The sequence below is a fragment of the Erythrolamprus reginae genome, chromosome 4, assembly GCF_031021105.1.
Source record: "Erythrolamprus reginae isolate rEryReg1 chromosome 4, rEryReg1.hap1, whole genome shotgun sequence".
Classification (NCBI taxonomy): Eukaryota; Metazoa; Chordata; class Lepidosauria; order Squamata; family Dipsadidae; genus Erythrolamprus; species Erythrolamprus reginae.
In genome coordinates this window covers 51,361,996-51,384,862 of record NC_091953.1, presented here as the reverse complement: position 1 = coordinate 51,384,862, position 22,867 = coordinate 51,361,996, and the positions used below count along the sequence as shown (strand labels likewise).

Below are 22,867 nucleotides of genomic sequence, written 5' to 3'. Positions count from 1 at the left end.
GACCACTAAAGACCATTTATATTAAGAGGACTGCTTCATTCTATAAGACTAGGGCATTATTTGTTTCATTTCAACCAGCCCTCATGAGTTGTAAGGTCACCCCTTTGACAGTGGGCCATTGGCTGAAGGTGTGCATCACCAGAGCTTATGACTGTCAGTCCAAGTTACTGCCTGGCTGGATCACAGTGCATTCCACCAGAAGTACTGCCACATTAGCAGCTTGGGCCACGCAGGCGTCTATCGGAGAAATCTGTAGGACAGTGACATGGACGTGTTTATTTCTGTGGAAGGGGCCTTTGGAAGATGGATGCTACAGAGAGTCTGCTCCAACTCAGCTTCTCTGGACCAGCCTGTTTCCACACTTTAGACTTAAGCTTGGGTAGAACCCATGCTTGGACTCTCTGTGCACTGCAGGAGATTCCAAACCCACCCTGGCAACTGTTGAGGTCTGCGGGTCGCCAGAAGATCTGATGGAGGTCTGTGTCTCCAATGAAAAACTGAACTTGGTGGAACAGAGAGGGCATATTTCAGATCTTTTTTTAACTCAGTCCACTGACAACTGACCAAAGTTTAACCTATACTTGGACTCTCCTGCAGTGCACAGAGAAGACCATTCAGGTAAGCCAGCGCTTCTTCTCTTTCCTTTCAACTGGTTAGTTTATTTGTATTGATAAAAGTTCTAGCTCTGGATCTGTAGTATTTCTGGATTATTTAATATCCACTTGAAGCCACTTGGTGAACTCATCCATCAGCATAGGTTCCATAGCTGTAATATGCAAATAAAATTAATTTATACATCTCACTTGGCTTCCTACGTAGTGCCCCAAATATTGCATTGCAGTTATTCAGTTGCCCATCTCACCTCATTTGAGATGGGGAAAACAAGAAAACCTTTATGCCATTGATTACATATTATTAAGAATGGGACATGGTTATAAGGAGTTTGAAGGAATGTGTTGCTTCAAGTTAGAAGATACATCTAGATTTATTAAATCTAAATTGAAATCCTTACATAATATTACTACACATTTGCAATATGAGACTGAGAATTCTGCATTTAAGGGGTTGTGGAAGACATTAACCTCTTGGTTACCAAGTTTTACATGGGTTAAAGATCTTTTGTTGTGCATTATACTGGTTATAGTAATCATTTTGATTTCTTGCTTCTGTATTAAGGGTTTGCCAATATGTACCAAGTGTGTTAAATGTTACAGATGGTGTTGTCCAAGATGAGAATTATGTTTCAAGAGCTTTAGAAATAGTTACAAAAATAAGTTCTGGCAAAGAAAGGAACCAGAGTGCAGCCATGTTGTATCATGTAATCAAATTATATTTTATACTCAAATGACCTTCTCTACGTACAATTATATAACCATGCGTTAGAAGCAGTATTCTGCACAAACATGATATTTTAAGCTCATTGTGTAAAAAACAAGATATAACAGTAGGGCTAGGGGAATTTGCTTGGGGACTTCCATGTGTAGAAAGTCCCCAAGTAAGAGGAAAATACACATGTTATGACTTATGGGAGCGTTCAGAATACTGGGAGTCAAGCATATATTGTTGTTTGTTATAAAAATGGCTATATGAAGATGCTAGTTGCCTTCTTCATGTTTGATTATCTTACCTGGGTTGGCCCTTCTGTTCCTGTTCACCTGGCTTTTGTGCATTTATTTTTCTTTTCTCACATCATACTTCTGGGGAGTGAACAAAAATTGAAAACAACAATATATCTATAAAAAGAAATCTGCAATTAAATTATGTAGATAAATAGTAATCCTAATCAGAACTAAAACGTTTTCACAGGTTCTTCCATACACAGAAGTCCAAGTCTGGTGATGCAACCATGTGTTTAAAGATTTACCGAAGGCAAGCAGTTTCAAGCTGATCTTATATTTGAGGGGAAGATGTTCCAAACTAAGCACTATGACAGAAAAGCCTACCTTCCTGAGTCCTGCCTAGTGGCATTCCCTAATAGGTGGGATCCAAAGTACGTCTCTTCTTCTGATAGGATATTTAGATGCAATAGGAGAGAAGTGGTCCTTTCAATCCTGTACATTGTGGTCATAAGAATGCAGAATGTTCTTGGTTTTGGTTTAACTCCCAGAACATTTATTGTGTGTTTAGGTTTCACAGTTCTGGATTTGCATTTCTCCTGGCAGAACTGATGACCAGTTGGATCTTTTTTTGGATTCTTACCTATAAAAGCAAGTGGCAGCAAAAGCTAAAAGAGAGTTTATATAAATCCTTCTAGAAAAAGTATAGTTGGATCATGTAATTCTTTAAACAATTATTTTTTCCTAGTAGCTAATAATAAAACCAAAATCCAATAATTGACTACACTGGAAGCTAAAACTATACTGTGAATTCATTCAATTAACACAGTGCTCAGTTCCTTTCTAAACATGAGAGTCAGGGCAAACTCTATTTCTGGAGACAGTATATTCCAAAATTTGTGGGAGTGAAAATGTGATTCATCCACATCCTATCCATTGCTCTTGAAAGATGAAATCTCAGCAGGCCACTAAATGACAGAATAGGTCAAGTCATAAATGTAGTGGCAGCCACTGCAGTAATTTTAGGGGTAATTCTTACTGTGCCAACATTTAGCATTTAGTTTGACTAAGGGGCATGGTGGCTTGTGTGGTTAGGACACTGGATTGGAGATTACAAAGCCTGCGTTCGAGACCCAAATGTTGGTATGTGGCAGGCTGAGCTCCATCATTTGCTCCCATCATATATTGATGGGGACATGAAAGGAGCCTCCACAGACATGGCCAGACAACAGTGATGTCACCTGTTAATCCTTTCAACCTGGAAGCTGCTTTAACAGTGTTTCCAATACAAATGGGACACGACAAGGCTTAGTCTGACTGCCTTATTCTATAGCAGTTTTGCGGCTTCTGAGACAACCTTTTATATAATGTGTTGCTGTTAATCCAACTGCAAGGTAATAAAGACATGAGTTATTGTTGCAAGAACTAACTAATCCAGATACAGTGGAATAAAGGCCTCTAACAACAAACTCTACCTGCTATCCTCAAATGAATTATTATTAGCACAATCCCATCAAGAACAGTAACCAGTGTGTGTGTGTGTGTGTGTACATACATATGTATATATGCAGGTGGGCTTCTAAGGTGGAACGGTGGCATGTGCTCGCCCCTGTGGCTCTGAGTGCTAGTGGAGTCACGCGCAGAAACACAGATGTGCCCGTGTTTTGGCTTGGTTTTTTGCTTCCGCGTGCATAACACGGGTGTACCTGCATCTCTGCGCATGATTCTGCTACCTGCACAGATACAGTAGCAGAATTATACTGGACTCTGCTAGCACTCAGAGCCACAGGGATGAGCACATGTTACCGTTCCACCTTAGCAGCCCATCTCTGGATATATCTTATTACCAAAAAATTATTTATTCTTAGTAGATTCAGTCTAAATGTAGTTCTCTCCATACAGTTCCTTATTGCCTTCAGACACCATTCAAAACTTTATCGTGTAAAGCTCAGCCTGAACTCATGGTATATGGCACTGTTCTGCTGAATATGAAAAAAGAAACCTACACAAAAGTACATTTTAAAAATGACTACATCAAAGACAAACAGAAAAGTCATATACAGTTCTGATTCTTCCATATCTCTTTAAATCCTTAATATGTGACTGGTGAGTTTGAATGAAGAGGAATGAAAGTTTGGCAAACATTGCAAATATTTTAGCCTTTCTCACTAAAAGTATTGGGTACGGCAGGGGAATTTACAAGCTATTTTAGATGCTTTCAACCCAGAATTTACATGGCTCAGGAAACAGAAAAGCTGGTAAATGTAAAAATCTTTTTTCTAGAAGAAATAGCAATAGCCACAGCACTTAGACTTATATACCTCTTTGTAGTGCTTTACAACCAGCGATGGGCTACGAGACGGAACACTAAATCGTGCTCCCCGCCGCAGCTCGTACGTTCTTGCAGATCCAGCATGATTTTGCTGCTGCACTTGTGGAGGCAGCAAAATCGCGCACAGAGCCGCAGATGCGCCTGTGTTTCAGCAAGGGTTTTTTTGCTTTTGCGCATGCCGCAACCCGGCACGATTTTGCTGCCTCAACAGGTACAGCAGCAAAATTGCACTGGCTCTGTAAGAACTCATGAGCCACCACGGCGAGCGCAATTTAGCATTCCAGCTCATAGCCCACCGTTGTTTACAACCCTCTCTAAGCAGTTTACAGAATCAGCATATTACCCTCAACAATCTGGGTCCGCATTTTACCCATCTCAGAAGGATAGAAGGCTGAGTCAACCTTGAGCCTGATGAAATTTGAGCTGCCAAATTGCAGGCAGCTAGCAGGCAGAAGAAAAAGCATGCAGTACTGCACTCTAACCACTGCCCCACTGTGGTTCAAATGTGACAGGAAATATGGGAGAGTTACAAATAGATAGCATTTGAATTCCACAAATAAAATAATGGCAAAAGGACCTTAATTTGGAAGCATTTAGAAGTATTAGACTACTAAAGTAGATGTCAAGCATAACAAGTATTAGAATTTATTCTTAATACAACAAAATAGGCCCATTCAAAGTAGGAATCAAAGTGGGGAAAAGTGAGGATACATTTTCATTTTAAATACAATGAGAATACTGCCTATGGCGTCTTTATTAAGGGTCTTTTTCTCCTCATAACAATTGTGTAGACTCACACTGTTGGTGTAATAATTTGAGAAACAGCTGTAAATTTTCACAATTATAAGTACAATAAAACTTGATGTGTCTAATTAATTTTTGGTCCAGCAAATTAGTTTTATTCTTCATTACTGTCCAATGGGAGAAAAACGTATTTCATTATATTTTAGTCTGCAGAAACAATGAAGCGTTACAGGTCAGATACATCCCTCATCTGTATTCTAATTAGCTAACCTGACAGTACTGATTCAAAAACACCTGGAGTATATGGAGTAATTTAGTGATACATGATTTCATTATATCTCATTTTTTTCATGCACATGGATCTGTATTTTATGTTTATGATTAAATCTAATAAAAACTGATTTTAAATTAATTAATGTGTTTTTGCCCCAAAACCAAACACATTAATATTGTAGACCTTAATTGGAAATGTGCATCCATGTTCACTTATTTTCAACCTCTAAAATCACAAAGTAATGTTATTCTGTCGCTTAAATGAATAACTACTTTTGTGTATGTAACTGCAAAGCTCCAAAGGATAGAGCAGTCCTAGAGATTACTAAATTAAAAGTACATTGATATAATTGGGAATATATCCTTCCTAAGGATATGTCATAAACTTTAGAGCTGTTTAAAAAATTGCCTTGATAATTTTCTACCCATTCAGCCCATTAAAAAGCAAAGAATTTTGAATTTGCAGCTGAAGAAGTTTATGAAATGACTTGCAATATCAAGGAATAATCAGAGAATTCGTGAAAAAAAATGGAATAAATCGAGAGGGAACCAAACTGTATTAAAAGTAAGGGAAAAATCATGTTAAAAAAAACGGATCGTGCTGCCTGGCAGAGTCAAACAAAAATGAGCATAACTGTGGCAACAGCTACTGATATTTCTCCTTGGCTTAGCCATTTGGCATGATGTCATCTATGCCAGTACCTTAACTAGATCACAAGTTACAGGAAAATATCAAGGAATTTCAAAATGCTTTCCCCCTGGACACCCTGTTGTTTCACATTTCTACCTTTCTGCCATTCTCTTTGAGTTCAAGAATTTCCTTTTCTCTTATACAATATAGATATCTAGAGTTAGTTGCATCACTAAAAGGTTTGGGAATAGTTCAATAGCTTTATACAGTGATAAATTATTATTCAAAAGCCTATGGCATCCAAGTAGTGCTAAAGCCGTTTAAATTGAGATACATTGTATATTTAGATTTCAACTTGGAAATCAGCATGTTGCCTTTTAGCATTGTGAAGCAGCAGAAAAATTCAATATCCTAGATATAGTTCCACGTCTATAAAAACTACTGAAGGGAAGGGCATAAGAATAGTACAGCCCCCTGCTACTGAAACATAATCTGTAAATTACTTATAATATATGCTTACCATAAAATGCTAACCAAATATATTAGCCTAAATAATCATTAGAAAAAATATTTAAAGAATATGTTTCATGATTATCTACCTATCCCAATGATCAATAACTTTTAAAACATTGTCATTAAATAAGAATGTTTCTTAATTTGTATTTACCAGGAACTGGCTTTATTTTATATAATCTATTGGTCTAATATGTTTTTTAAACGTATTCAATTTAAAACAGTTATAATTTCTGTGTTTTGCTGGTTTATGCTACACATTACAAAAATTCAGAAAAGCACTTCAAAAGATACTTATACAAAACAAACAATACTATTATTGCAGAATAATGTTCCTAGTTTTCCACATCCTTCCTTATAAATAACTTTAGGCTGCATTGTAATTTACTGCAGGATGGGATGGGATTGTAAAATAATGTCAAAATTGAAATTACTTTATAGCAACGAAAGTTTGCTCTTGAATTATAGGCAGCTATACTTTTGTAAATGTGCTTTAAAAATGTTGACATAATGTTATAAATTTTCCTGAAATAAAATTAAGGCTACTACAGCTATTCATTTACAGAAATAAATTTTGTTTCTTTGCTTCAGCAATGAAAAAATAGAACTGGAAAATATCTAGCCTTTAGTTATTTGCATGCAAATAATCTTATTTTTATTTACTTAAGATTACTGCAAATATGCTGGCATGGCTTTATTAGAAATAAACTTCAAATTTTAATAAATCTGAAAATGACAAGGTTTTCAAAGCAAGGCAAAACCAAAATAGTATTTGAATTGTTTGAACTTTGATCATGGTTTTCACATACAGTACAGTATATGCTCCAGGTTTTTAGAAAAGAAAAGAAGAAAAAGCAATAACATAAAATTTTGTGAATTTAAGAATCTGACAGCTTGGATACATATATATTTTAATAAATTATGAATTTATATTCATTTCATCATCAAGGAGGCAAATTCTATAACTTTTAAATGATACATTTAAGCCTTTACCCAAAATACAGAATTTATTTGTACAGGAAATGGCTTATTTAGAGATTAGACAACTTAATAATTACAAAATTGACCATATCCAGTGGCAGACTAGAAAAGAGCCTAATTCTGCTGAGCCATTGAAACAGCAAATTAATCCTATTAACCAAAATGGAGCCTACATACTTTGTAATTTACTTACTAATGACTTTTAGACTGGATGTTCATTATATGAACATTTTTTTCAAGTAAATGAGAAGAAATGAGTCATCTCTAGAGATTCTGTGATTTCCAAAACAAGATAAATAAAACTATGATTTGTAATAGATACTATTTGTGTAATTTGTTATAAAAACAGTTATATAAGATTACTAAATAATAGTTTAGATCAGTGATTTTCAACCTTTTTTGAGCCGCGGCACACTTTTTACATTTACAAAATCCTGGGGCACACCACCAACCAAAATGACACAAATCTAATAAATAAATAAATAAATACATACATACATACATACATACATACATACATACAAACATACATACATACATACACACACACATACATACATACATAAATAACCCCCTCATATATATAATCCCATGTAACATCCCCTTATAAATACAGTCAATCATCAATCATCCCTCCTGAAATTTATACCACTGTCTCATTTATGGGTACTTCTCCTGTCTTTCCCCCTTTTCTCTCTCATGTTTCTCATTTCTCTCTCTTCCTCCCTTTTTCCCTCATTCCTTCTCCCTTTCACTTCTCCTCTTTTTCCATCCCTGTCTCTCTCCCCCCCCTTTTGTGTGTGTATGTATACACACTCCAACCATTTCCAAAACCAGGTGAGGGCTGGGGTTTAATTCTCTTTTATTCTTTTCAAAAACAGGTGAGGGCTGGGGTTTTTTTCTTATTATTTGGGTGCTTTTTACCATATGCTTCAAGAATCACCTCTCTCTCTCTCTTGTTTCTCTCTCCTCTCATTCTCTGCCTCAATCATTTTCTCATTTCTCCTCCCCTTTTTGTTCTCATTTCTCTCTCTCTCTCCTTTCCTCTTCCTGTTTCTCTTGCTTTCTTTTTTTCTCTCTCTCTCTCTTGCTTTCTTTCAGTATCTCTTGCTATCTCTCTTTTTCTCTCTTGCTTTTCTTCTCTCGTGCTTTTTCTTGTTCTTTCTCTCTCTCTGTTGCTCTCTCTCATTTTCTTATTTTCTCTCTCTCTTTTCTTTCTCTCTCTCTTAGTCTCTCTCTCTTGTTCTCTCTTATTTTCTTTCTCTCTCTTTCATGCTTTCTCTCGTTCTTTCTCACTCTCTCTCTCTCTCTGTTGCTCTCTCTCGTTCTCTCTCTTCCTTTCTTCTCTGTGGAGGCCAGCGAAGGTTTCCCTTAGTTTGAATGTTCCGAGCAAGCAGCCCCTTTACTGACAGCCCGGGACGGGACTGTGAGAGGGGTGGGCGTTCCCACAGCGCTTGGAGCGGCTAGCGGCCGGATCGCCAGCGCCGCTGCAGCCACCGCTGTGGAAGAAGCCGCACCCAAAAAAATCCGGAGAGAAGGAAGGATCGGGCGGGCGGGGACAGCAACAAGTGGAAGCCTCAGCCCTGGAGCCCCCTCGCGTCCATGGCTTCTCGTCGATGTCTCTGCCTGCCCGATCCGCTGGAGTGCTAATAGCAGCGGCGGGCAGGAGCCCCCCCCCCCCCGCTATTCCCGCCGCCGCCACCGCTATTAGCACTCCTGCGGATCGGGCAGGCAGAGGCATTGACGAGAAGCCATGGGCGCGAGGGGGCTCCAGGGCTGAGGCTTCCACTTGCAGGAGCCCCCCCCCCCCCCCGCTATTCCCACCGCTGCCGCAATTAGCACTCCCGATGCCTCAAGTGAAAGCCTCAGCCGCTGCTATTGCCACCGTGGGGAGGCAGGGGAAGCCGTGGCTCCCTTTACTCCTATTGCCGCACCTCCCTGCCCCTGCCTCCCCACGGTGCCTCCGGCCAAATGCGCCCCTGGCTTCTCCGCCCTGCCCCATTGCCTGCCCAATCTCCTCCGCCGCCGCCTCCTGCCTTGGGGCGAGCAATCCGGGAGTCCGGGACTGTGTGGCTTTGCGCCATGAAGAGAAAACGGCAGCAGGGAAAAGTCGGCCGTTTTCTCTTCATGGCGCAAAGCCACACAGTCCCGGACTCCCGGATTGCTCGCCCCAAGGCAGGAGGCGGCGGCGGAGGAGAGTGGGCGGGCAATGGGGCAGGGCGGAGAAGCCAGGGGCGCATTTGGCCGGAGGCACCGTGGGGAGGCAGGGGCAGGGAGGTGCGGCAGTAGGAGTAAAGGGAGCCGCGGCTTCCCTTGCCTCCCCACGGTGCCTCCGGCCAAACGCGCCCCTGGCTTCTCCCCCCTGCCCCATTGCCCGCCCGATCCGCCCACTCTCCTCTGCCGCCTCTCGCCGAGGCACACCTGACGGTGTGTCGCAGCACACCAGTGTGCCGCGGCACACCGGTTGGGAAACGCTGGTTTAGATGATAAATTACTTTAAAATTTTAAATGTATGCAACTAAAATAATGTAAAAGTTTTATATATTCTGTTTTTATTTATGATTTCAACATTATTTTATTAAAAAAACTAATGAATCAATATGTGGAGGAATAAATGTTTGGTATCCCATCTATGCATATATATCGCCCAACAATAGGTATGAGGGATTATATTAAATAGTTATTGTTAGTTGCAAAGTCATGTCTGACTCATTGAGACCCCATGGACAACATTCATCCAGGCCTTCTTGTCCTCTACCATCCCCTGGAGTCCATTTAAGCTCACACCTACTGATTCAGTGACTCCATCCAGCCAACTTGTTCTCTGTAATCCCTTTCTTTTTTTGCCCTCAATCTTTCCCAGCATTAGGCTCTTCTCCAGTGAGTTCTTCCTTCTCATTAGGTGGCCAAAGTATTTAAGTTTCAACTTCCGGATCGTGACTTCTAAAGAGCAGTCAGGGTTGATCTACTCTAGGATTGACAACATTGATCACCTTGAAGTCCAAGTGACTTGCAGGAGTGTTCTCCAGCACCATAGTTCAAAAGCATCAAATCTTTGGTGCTTAGCCTCCCTTATGGTCCAGCTTTCACAGCCATACATTGCAACTGGCAATTAGCCTTGACTATATGCACTTTTGTTGGCAAGGTGGTGTCTCTGCTTTTCAGTATTCTGTTTAGATTTGTCATAGTTTTCCTCTCCAGGAGCAAGCGTCTTTTAATTTCTTGGCTGTAGTCTCCATCTGCGGTTATCTTGGAGCCCAGGAAAATAAAATCTGTCACTACCTCCATTTTTTCCTCCATCTATTTGCCAGGAATTTAGAAGGCTGGATGCCATGGTCTTAGTTTTCTTAATGTTGAGTTTCAAGTCAAGGTTTGCACTCTCCTTCACCCGCATCAAGAGGTTATTTAGTTCCTCTTCATTTTCTGCCACTAAGGTGGTATCATCTGCATATCTGAGGTTGTTGATATTTTTCCCAGCAATCTTAATTCCAATTTGTGATTCATCTAGCCCTGCCTTCCCATGATGTGCTGTACATACAATTTAAATAGGCAGGGCAACAGTATACAGCCTTGTCAAACTCTTTTCTCAATTTTGAACCAATCATTGGTTCCGTATCTCACTGCTGCTTCTTGACTTGCATATAGGTTTGTCAAGAAACAAATAAAATGGTCTGGTACTCTCATCACTTTAAGAACTTGCCACAATTTGTTGTGACCCACAAAATCAAAAGCTTTAGCATAGTCAATGAAACAAAAATAGATGTTTTTCTGGAACTCCCTAGCTTTCTCCATGATCCAGCGTATGTTGGCAATTTGATCTCTAATTCCCGTGCCTCTTTGAAATTCTGCCTGTACTTCTGGTAGTTCTTGATCCACATACGGCTGGAGCCCAACTTGTAGGATTTTGAGCATCACTGTATTAGCATGTGAAATGAGTGCAATGGTGCGATAGTCTGGACATTCTTTGGCATTGCCCTTCTTTGGAATTGGAATGTAAACTGACTTTTCCCAATCCTGTAGCCACTATTGAGTTTCCAAATTTGCTGATAAATTGAGTGTAGCACTTTTACTGCATCGTTTTTAAGATTTTGAATAGCTCAGTTGGATTACTGTCACCACCACTAGCTTTGCTGTTGCTCAGATTTCCATTTGACTTCACATTCCAGGATGTCTGGTACAAGGTCAGTGACCACCCCATGGTCACTGGTTATCAGGGATGTTAATTTTATTTTTGTATAGTTCTGTGTAATTTTGCCATATCTTCTTAACCTCTTCTGCCTCTGTTAGGTCCCTGATGTTTTGGTCCTTTATCATGCCAATTTTTGCATGAAACATACCCTTCGTATCTCCAATTTTCTTGAACAGAGTTCTGGTCTTCCCTAATCTATTGGGAGGGGGGGTTCCATTTCTTTGCACTGTTTATTTAATAAGGTATTCTTATCTCTTCTAGCTATTCTCTGGAATTCTGCATTCAATTGGGTGTATCTTTCTCTTTCTCCCTTGCCTTTCACTTCCCTTATTTCCTCAGCTATTTATAAAGCTTCTTCAGACAACAATTTTGCTTTCTTATCTTTCTTTTTCTTTGGTATGGTTTTAGTTGCTTCCTCTTGTACAATGTTGCAGACCTGTGTCCATAGTTCTTCAGGCACTCTGTCTATCAGATCTAATTGCTTAAATCTATTTGTCACCTCTGCTGTATATTCATCAGGGATATGATTTAGTTTATACCTGCGTGGCCTAGTCCTTTTTCCTACTTTCTTCAATTTATGCCTAAATTTTGCAACGATAAGCTCATGATCTGAGCTACAATCAGTTCCTGGTCTTGTTTTTACTGACTGTATAGAGCAGTGATGGCGAATCTTTTAAGCACTGAGTGCCCAAACTGCATGTGCACGCATGTCCAAACTGAAAGGTGCGCTCATGGGTGGGCATGCACAGAATGTATGAACATGCACATGTGTGCTTGCGCAGCAGAGACCCAAAGACTAGCTGGCCAATGTGAGGCAGGGCATCCCAACACTAGCAGTACAACAAGCGATATGATCTTTTTCTTTCATGAGCTTCTGTTTCATTGTTTGCAGGGAAACAGAAACTCAAGAAAGAAACGTCATGGAGATCTAACCTGTGATAGTGGTGCATGTGCCAGCAGAGAGGGCTCTGCGTATCACCTTCAGCATGCATGCCATAGTTGCACTATCATGGGTACAGAGCTTCTCTATATTTAGCTGTAGACCACATAATAAATCTGATTTCTGTGTTGACCATTAGGTGATGCCCATGTATAGAGTCGTATTCTCTTGACAGAATTCTACCAGCCTGTGTCCTACTTCATTTTGTACTCCAAGGCCAAACTTGCTTGTTATTCTTGTTATCTTTTGGCTTCCTACTTTAGCATTCCAATCCCCCATGATGGACATCCTTCTTTGGTGTTAATTCTGTAAGGTGCTATAGGGCTTCATAGAACCAGTAAGCTTCATTATCATCAGCTCCAATATCACAATTTCAGGACCAAAAGACCAACAGGATCCTGGCTAGAGGGAATGATGTTCCTTATCAGCCAACATTCCTGTGATGGTGATGGTTAAGCAAGTGGGGATGATGATTAGGTAGGACAAGTAAAAACAACTAAGGAGAAGCAATTCCATAAATAATTCCCTCCAAAGCCAAAAAATATTTTAGAAGTGATTACCACACTTTGGTAGCCTATGCAACTCACAGAATAGTAGTGTCAAGCACCCATACTCTGAATAACAACATTACTAACTGTCTGTGCTGCTACATTCTGCACCAGAGGAAGCTTCCTAATGGCCTTAAAGGGCTGCCCTTATGGAGTGTATTGTGGTACAGGTTAGGACCACGATGGTGAAATGTGCAGAAGTGGCATGCAGAGCCATCTTTTCGGGCACACGAGCCATCACCTGTTACTCTTCTGAGTTCTGGAGCAGCTGATCTTCACATGTGCGGGAGCCACCTGGTACACATGCACACACAGAAAATCAGAAGATTAGCTTCTCGGTGCACGTATGCAAGGCCGGCGGATGTTCTTCCACTATATGCCACATGCATATGTACCAGCCAGCTGGTTTAAGATCAGGTAATCAACGCACAAATACATGGCAGAAACCAGAAGATCATCTTCCCAGCACATGCATGTGCACCGAGTGGCTGCTCTTCTAGTTTCTAGCACACATGTGCTCGTGCACTCCCATTTTGGCATGTGGTGCCAAAAAGGTTCGCCAACACTGGGTTACGAGCATAGAAATGACTGTGAGCAGGGACCCTAGTTCAGAACATTCATAGAAACATAGAAGACTGACGGCAGAAAAAGACCTCATGGTCCATCTAGTCTGCCCTTATACTATTTCCTGTATTTTATCTTACAATGGATATATGTTTATCCCAGGCATGTTTAAATTTGGTTACTGTGGATTTACCAACCACGTCTGCTGGAAGTTTGTTCCAAGGAGCTACTACTCTTTCAGTAAAATAATATTTTCTCATGTTGCCTTTGATCTTTCCCCCAACTAACTTCAGATTGTGTCCCCTTGTTCTTGTGTTCACTTTCCTATTAAAAACACTTCCTTCCTGAACCTTATTTAACCCTTTAACATATTTAAATGTTTCGATCATGTCCCCCCTTTTCCTTCTGTCTTCCAGACTATACAGATTGAGTTCATTAAGTCTTTCTTGATACGTTTTATACTTAAGACCTTCCACCATTCTTGTAGCCCGTCTTTGGACCCGTTCAATTTTGTCAATATCTTTTTGTAGGTGAGGTCTCCAGAACTGAACACATTCCATAAACATGAACTCTATTTTGCTCAGAGAAGATAAGCTAGATACAAAACGCATTTACATATTATAAAATGTTTTTTTCTAAATATCTTAAACACTTTATTTCAACATTTTTCAGTTGGATGGCTTATTTTCTGAGCCTAGTCCATCTCACTGGTTTCTGTTGTGGAAAAAACAGGAGGAGGAAGGAATATTATGTATGGTTTGCATTTTGAGTTACTTAGAAGTAATAAAAGTAAATAAAAATCTAATAAATAAATGAACTTTATGAAATGAACTCATAAAAGTGATTCTTCACAGTATTCATGTTGCAAAATAAAATAGTGATAATTTTATTAAGAATTTCACTGTTATGCAATTTATATGAAGGAATATCTTTAAATATCTTCAGAAGGAAAATACATTAAATTGTTTTCTAACAGTATTTGTAGTTAATTTGGGAGTATAAAACAGCCATGAATCGAAATATCAACGAAGGACTGCAAATTGGAACTCGAATTCCAACTGAGTCACAAAATTGAGTATGTCTTTATATTGCCCTTGCTCAGAACAGAGGAAAATTATTATATAAATTAATTCAATTTGTATCCTTCCTTTTCCCTAGGAATTTAAGATTGTGTGCATAACATTTTGCCCTCCAATTTTTGCCCACAATAGTTTCACCTGGAACTACAAAATAGCAGCTGAAATGGAACCAGAAACACGGCTTTCTACTCTTAGGTCAACTCATTAATTCCACTGTGTCAATTTTCTAACTTTATTTGGATCTTTCAATCTTACAAGTTCTGTTTTCAGTTATACAACCCCCTCTTACCACCTTGAAGGAAAATTGTTTCTTTCCCTTTGTGAATTAAGGTTGAAACTAAATTTGAACTGTTGCTTCTTTGTGTTGATTGATTAACACTGGTCATGAATGTTGACTCTAAAAATCACTTTCAAATATACTACTGAGAATTAAATTAACAATGTCTTACGAGAAAAGTGACCATTGAAATCTTTACTTTGGAATAAAGGAAGAGACATATAGAGAGCTATGAAATAATGGATAGCATATATAATGTGAAGAGCAGTATGTCTGACTTCATTTTTCATCATGTTAGAACTTAAAATCTACTGGAATTAAATGCCAGAAGATTACATATCAACAGGAAGAAATTCTTTTTCACACAACACATAGTTAAATTATTGCAGATGCTTTGAATTATTTTAAAAGGAATTGATAAATTAATGGAGGATCAGCTTATAAATAGCTATTAGTGTTAAAGACTATTGATTGCATCAAGGCATTCTGCCTTTAATATTTTGCTGCAAATCACAGTAGGTTACACTGACTTGTAATCTTTCGAAATGTCCCCAGTTATTTACTGTGTGACACAGAATGTAAAAGGAGTTAAGCCGAATGAATTCCATGGGTCTAGAGCTGCTTTAGTAGGGCTATTTTAAGATTTTGGATACCTTGCAAGAACTAATTTAAGTTGCTGTTTAAAGAGTCAATTGTTGGTTATTCTGTTATGAAACATTTTTAGACTTTATTCATCTTGGCATACCTATTATGTCATAAATAGTCTGCTATTATGTATTATTTTATTTATTTATTTAGTCCAATTATTTATGTTATCCAGGAGGACGTAATGAAGTCATCATAACTGAAAACAACAATAGCATAACAGAACAAATTACAGATGTTGTCAAGCAACCTGCCTTTATTGCTGGAATTGGTGGTGCTTGCTGGGTTATACTCATGGGTTTCAGTATCTGGCTCTATTGGCGGAGAAAGAAGAGGAAGGGCCTTAGCAATTATGCAGGTAAGAACAATAAATTAGTTTACAATAAATATTCAGCAAGAATATATCTAGGGGGTGATAGAATGTTCTTCATTATGCTGTGAAAGAACAAGAATATGAAAAGCTTTAAGCGCATTGCTCTGTATCATATTTCATCATTGCCACCGGAAGGCTGTCTAATATTCATACATCTGATATAATAAGCCCAAGAATTTTAGATACAACTTTTCCCTAAGTGAAAGACAAATTCAGCAAGCTTATTTATTTGCAAAAGTAAAGAAGGAAGTATATAAATAAAGCGGAATTGATAAGCTCAGGTTGCTAAACATTGACCAGTTATATCATCATTATTTTCAATTATATAATCATAACCAAATTAATTGAGATGGAGACCAATATGTCTTCATTATTTGATTTCACTTTCCACCATAAATGAATGAAAAAGAATCAGTACTTTCAAATCTACTGATTTTATCTTAATGTTGACCTAATGTGTGTTCATTTAAATAATAGCTGAGTTAGAAGCTATCTAACTTTGTTTGATAATATTGGATGCATTGGGGGGAAAAATTCTACCTATTTTTGATAAAACAAAATAAAACACTGAGAGCATCCAAACACATTTTTTATTTATGAAACAAATAGAAATGCATAAGGATAAATTTTGGAATCTCCTTTTGCGTTTTTCTATGATCTTGGATCACATAAAGTTTTGTTTCCACGGTTTGAAAGCAATGTAAAAATGCCCAAAATATGCAACTAAAAGGTTGATTTACATTAAAACACTTTTTTTATACAAGGGCCCTGTGGTCATCAATTTAATCAACTTAGTTCATTTAGATATTCTGAACTGAAATCAATACAAAGCAAAAGACCTTTAATATCCTGCTTTAATATGCTGCTTTCTGGATTGAGACTAGTGTGAAGCAAGAATATTAATATTGCACATTCCACTGCAGCTAAATAAAGCTGTGAATTTCTTTACAGTTTCGATGCATTATTTTTTAAGAAAAGTATTATTCATGTTCTATTTGAATTCAGTGAAATTTTGGCTGTGTGCTATTCAGAACAGCTTTCACACTCTTGTTATTTTTTTTCTAAATGATACATTGAACATTTATGGTTATAATTTTAAAAACAATGTTTGGTTTGCAGATTTTTATTTTTCCTTTTCCCTGCAATAAATATAGCACTTTTATCTTTCTCTGTTTTTAAGGAAGTAGATACATTTTGTTTAAAAATTATATCATTAACCTCAATGGCACTACAGGTAGCCTTGTTTTGTTATCTAGAATGATTAAATAATAATTCATTGTATTTTTGTATTCACTCTACTGTGAGCCGCCCTGAATCTGCAGAGAAGGGTGGCATAGAAATCTAATAAATGTTTTTTCAACATATTTAAGGGAGTTGTAATATATTTTATGCTTTATTTAGACATTTACAAACATCAGATGTGCTAAATACATACTTCTTCAAATCTCATTTAATTGCTTGACATCTCTGTTACGCATAACAGCATGTTTCTACAAATAGTTTTGTAACATCTAACAATTTGTAGGTTTACCATATACAGTATGCAAAATATATACCCAGAATAAATGTATTTTAAAACATGTTAAAAAAATTGGTTCCTTGCTGGCAACCATATACTTTTAGTCCGCATAAAACCATTATCAAAAACATAAAACCTATATAATTTCTCTATCAATATTTATGTATATGGTATTAACTCCTGTAATACTTTATAGTGTGTCATATTGTACACACTTGTATATTTATTGTTAAATGTTGCATTTGCCTGATAATGAAAATTCATAATCAATTGCATTTGAAAGCAAAACATAGCATCTATATGCTGCCAGATTGCATGTCCATGTAACTACTTCATATAAATATAAAACCCCCATGCATTTATGTTCAGTCCTTTATTATTGGCTGCTGCTAACGCTTAAATGTGAATTGCTATAATCTGTACCTGATTTTAAAATATTTAAAATTTATTTTTGAAAGACAGCTATGCCCTAAAATTGGCATTGTTTAAGAGTTTTATAACTCACAATGTATTTACTTTTCTTTTGCAGTCCAGTCCTTCACCTTCACCCCTGCAGGTACTGTCCATTAGTTCTCTTTGCCCCAGCACCATAGAAATAAATCCATTATAATTGTTCAATTTATAAAAGAATTAAAAATTTGGGTGCAAGAATCAGAATTATCTTTATAAATCATACTAATGTGGTACTTTACCAGTGGATTCTAAAAGAATACTATATTATAATATTAATATATCCTTAAAAATACCATGCTCACACTATCAGCTTTGTTAATTTTTTATTCTTAATAATTCATTTAAAAATAATTCAATAGGCAATGTTGCAAAATTTTGAGGTAATTTATATTATAATTTAATATAGATTTAATCTATATTGTAGTTCCCTGCTTTTGTAGATTTTTTTTAAAATTTAATTATATGGCAGATATTATCAAACTTAAATTCACATGGCAGGCAGTAACCTATTCACACACAACCCATTCTAATTGAAAATATTTATAATATTATAAATATTTTATAGATTAATGAAATATATATCATATAAATAAAAAATACTTGTAAAATTGCGTTCAAAATTTACTTCCTTAGAATTCCCTTTATCAAATCTAATATATTTATCTATTCAATTTTTTTCATAATTGAGTGCAATAAAATTATATGAGGCAAAAATAATAGTACATAAAGAATTCTCCTGTGATACCTACTGTATGCTCATGGAAAGTAATAGGTATTGTTACCTCAGTAATTATGTTTTAGTAAATTTTTACTTATGTCTATTTCAAATAAATTCAGAGTACAGTATTTGAAATGAGTATTCCAAAATATATCAATGAATAGATACATTTTAAAAGGTTTATATTTTGCTTTTATTTGTTTTAAAGAATCATGATGAGTTTAAAACATTTGAAACTTGCAACTTGATACAAACAGCCAAAGAGACAGAATCATCAATTACAATCTATCCCAGATGATAAGTGCAAGCCAACATGTTTTCAACAACTGACTCAAATGGAACTTTCTGTCAAAGAAATGGGCTTCCAAAATCTTTGAACTAAAGAATCTCATAATTTTATGACTTTAGGATCTAAAAGTTCACTTAAACATTTAAAAGGTTCACCGTTTCAATTTATAGCCAATAAATCTGCTATTGAATGAGTATGTGCTCATCAGGGCCTGTAGCTACATTTTAAACTTATTAAAAGTTCTGGAAATTCTTCCCGATTTGGAGAATATGGTCTAATGGCTGACTTATTTTTTATTTATTTTGTCCAATACACAATTAGGGTTTTAGTGGGTATATACAAGGGGTGGACAAAAAACTGGAAATGCCTTGAAAAATCATCAATATATCTTTTAATATGGTGTTGGTCCACCTTTTGCGACAAATACAGCCTCAATTCTCCAAGGTATTGATCCATACAAATTGTGAATTGTTTCCAAAGGAAGTTTAGCTCATTCTTTAGTGAAAGCACCCTCCAGTTCTTTTAGAGACGATGGTGGTGAAAATCAACTTCTTACTTGAATCTTTAAAATCAACCATAAATGCTCAATAATGTTGAGATCTGGTGATTGTGGTGGCCAGATGAAATGCTGAACTTCATTAGAATGTTCCTCGTGCCATTCTTTAACAATTCTTGCCCTATGGATTGGTGCATTATCATCTTGAAAGATGGCATCCCCCGCTGGAAACAGTTCTTGAACCATAGGATGAATTTGGTCAGCCAAAATTCCTAAATAGTGATGGCTGCTAATTCTTCCATGAAGGGAAATCATTGGCCCAGCGGATTTCCAAGAAATAGCACCCCAGATCATCACTGAACCCCCGCCATGTTTGACGCTTGGGAGAAGGCAGTCTGGATGAAATGATTCTTTTGGCTGTCTCCAAACATAAACACGGCCGGAGGTCGGAAAAATGGTAAACAATGATTTGTCAGAGAAAATCACATTTTGCCACTGCTCGAGGGACCATTTCTGGTGGTTTCTACACCACTCTAAAAGCTTTGAAACATTTGTCTTTGAGAGCAGAGGTTTTCTAACTGCAGCTCTTCTGTGGAATCCAGATTTGTGAAGCTCCCTTCAAACAATTTTTGTGGAAATTGTTCCTTTTACCTTTAGGTTATAGATGAAGGTTATAGAGGAGATACTTATAGTAAAATATATCTAAGAAAGAATAGAAAAGAAGATATAGGAATAGAACATATCAATGAAAGAATAGAAGAAGAGATATAGGAATAGAAGAAAGGTATAGGAGATATAGGAGAGCAATAGGACAGGGGATGGAAGGCACTAGTGCACTTGTACTCGCCCCTTACTGACCTCTTAGGAATCTGGATAGGTCAACCGTGGATAATCTAAGGGTAAAGTGTTGGGGGTTTGGGGATGACACTATGGAGTCCGGTAATGAGTTCCATGCTTCGACAACTTGGTTACTGAAGTCATATTTTTTACAATCAAGTTTGGAGCAGTTAATATTAAGTTTAAATCTGTTGTGTACTCTTGGGTTGTTGTGGCTGAAGCTGAAGTAGTCGCCGACAGGCAGGACATTGCAGCATATGATCTTGTGGGCAATACTTAGATCTTGTTTAAGGCATCTTAGTTCTAAGCTTTCTAGGCCCAGGATTGAAAGTCTAGTCTCGTAAGGTATTCTATTTCAAGTGGAGGAGTGAAGGGCTCTTCTGGTGAAGTATCTTTGGACATTTTCAAGGGTATTAATGTCTGAGATGCAATATGGGTTCCAAACAGATGAGCTGTATTCGAGGATGTGTCTGGCAAATGTTTTGTAAGCTCTGGTAAGTAGTGTGAGATTGCCAGAGCAGAAGCTAAGTAGGATTAGGTTTACAACTCTTGAAGCCTTCTTGGCTATATTGTTGCAGTGAGCTTTGGCACTTAAATCTTTTGTTATTAGTATACGGAGGTCTTTAACCGAATGGGGATTATCTGTGATAATTTGATTATTCAGTTTGTATTTGGAGTTCATATTCTTTTTCCCAATGTGTAGGACAGAACATTTGCTAGTTGAGATTTGAAGTTGCCATGTGTTAGACCACTCAGAAACAGAGTTCAGGTCTTTTTGGAGAGTAGTTGTGTTATCGGTGGTGTTGAAGAGTTTTACATCATCGGCGAAGAGGACACAGTTGTTTGTGATGTAATCACAAAGGTCATTGATGTAGAGAATATAGAGCGTTGGTCCCAGTACACTACCTTGGGGAATACCACTTTTAACTGGGACGGGGGTGGATATGGTGCCTCCTATTTTGACCACTTGTCTGCCTGACAGGAATGCTGCAATCCAGCTGTGGAGGGATCCTGAGATGCCATAAGATTTGAGTTTTAGGAGTAGTTTGTCATGGACCACTGAATCAAAGGCTTTGCAGAAGTCGATATAAATTGCATCTATAGATTTTCCTTGATCTAGATTACTTCACTAACTAATTCTGTATAATAATATTGAATGGTATTTGTAGATCATAGTAGTAAATAACACAACTGTGGTTATTTCACTTGTTTCAAATACATTTTAATAATAACATAAGTAGTTATTGAGATACTTTTTATTTAACTTTATAAAAAAAACTAATTTTAATTTGCTTATGTCCTTAACTTTGCCCAAACCATCTTTTATGAGAACTTCTTCCATTTCTTCATTCTAAATTTAGCTGTTGAGTTGTTTCTGATGTCTCTCAGAGCTCCATCTCTCTTGCCCTTTCTCTCTCTCTTTCAGCTTTGATAACTCATTTATATCTTGTTTTTCTTGTGTCTCTTGCAAACCTCAGCAGGAGATCACAAGTGCTTACTGATAGTTCCCAAAACCTCACAGCATGTGGAGATGTCCAGTGTAAAGATGTTAACCATATGACTCCCTTTAATAATCCACAATAAACCATGAAAACGTTTGACTGTCTGTGCTAAGGTGTTTTGACTGGTTGATTAAAGAAAGAGAAATACAGTTTAAAAACTGTAGTATTGCAGTATTATTTATCAGAAAACCATATGAATTCAAAATGGAAAACAGACTTCTTCAAGATGGATAAATGTCAATTGTTTAGCAAATAATATGGATCAAAGGACAGGTTTATTTCATTGGGACAATTTCAAGATCTAGAATTAGTTGTCTAACTGTATACATATTTTGTATCAAAATAAAAGTCCACTCTCAAAGTTGAATACAAATACATTTTCCACAAGGGAATAATCCCAGTAGGAAAACTGGATAACTTATCATGAACATTCTAGCCCAAAAAACTGAACGGTAGAAATACCATCAAAGTCATTAATACTTGAACCATATCGGTGATATGATATACTACTGGAATTATTGACTGCCTACAAGCTGAACTTGACAGTTTGCACTGAAAAACAAGAAAATTGATGACTATTCACTATGATGCCATAGATTGTATCTGTCCTGCAGAAGTGGAGTTTATTTCATGTCAAACACATTTTTGGAGATGCATGCACTAACTTAGTGTATAAAAGAATGAGAAGAAAATAGATAAAGATAAAACCTGGAAATTGGTCACAACTGAACCATTAAAACCATTTTAAAAAGAAACTGTATACTTATTTTTGCCTGCTCAAGACCAAACTGTTGAAACTAATACAATCAAGGCCAGAATTCAAAAATCATCAAATGATAATAATTCATCTACTTAGCTCATGCATGAAGATCACACAAATTGATTATAAACAACAAAATAACACTGTCATCAAAATGATTCACTGGAACATCTGTAAAAATTATCATCTGCCAGTAAAGAAAATTTGGTAGGACCTTATACAGTGGACCAACACCAACAGATGATATGTCTCCAAAAATCAACACAGACAGTGGAAACTTCACACTGGATTTTAAAGATCTTGCTGTGTGTGCTTCTCCATTCTTCCTCCATACTCTGGATCCTTAATTTACGAATGAGATGCAAAAATTTCTGCAATCTGTGTTGACTTGGGGAGCCATGTTATCTGCTGGTGTTGGTCTCCTGTGCTACATTAAATCCAGGGTTAATGCAGCCATCTACCAGGAGATTTGGGAGTACTTCATGCTTCCTTCCGCAGCCCAGATTTATGGAGATACTGACTTTAAGGGATTGCTGTGCTTGCTCTGAACCCCATAGAGAATCATTGCCAAGAGAAAGATGAGAGACATGAGACCGAACAATGCAGAAGAGCTGAAGGCCGCTATTGAAGCGTTCTGGTCCTCCATAA

The 22,867-nt window shown here is 37.3% G+C and overlaps 1 protein-coding gene across 2 annotated transcripts in view; it reads left to right on the top strand.

Annotated features, from left to right (window-relative positions):
- Window positions 1–22,867, top strand: part of ROBO2 (roundabout guidance receptor 2) — a 434,310-nt gene that overhangs the window by 371,372 nt on the left and 40,071 nt on the right. For both annotated transcript variants that reach the window (XM_070750263.1, XM_070750262.1), the window contains one exon: window positions 15,448–15,630. In XM_070750263.1, coding sequence (XP_070606364.1) covers window positions 15,448–15,630 — 183 coding nt within the window. The remainder of the gene's footprint in view (window positions 1–15,447; window positions 15,631–22,867) is intronic.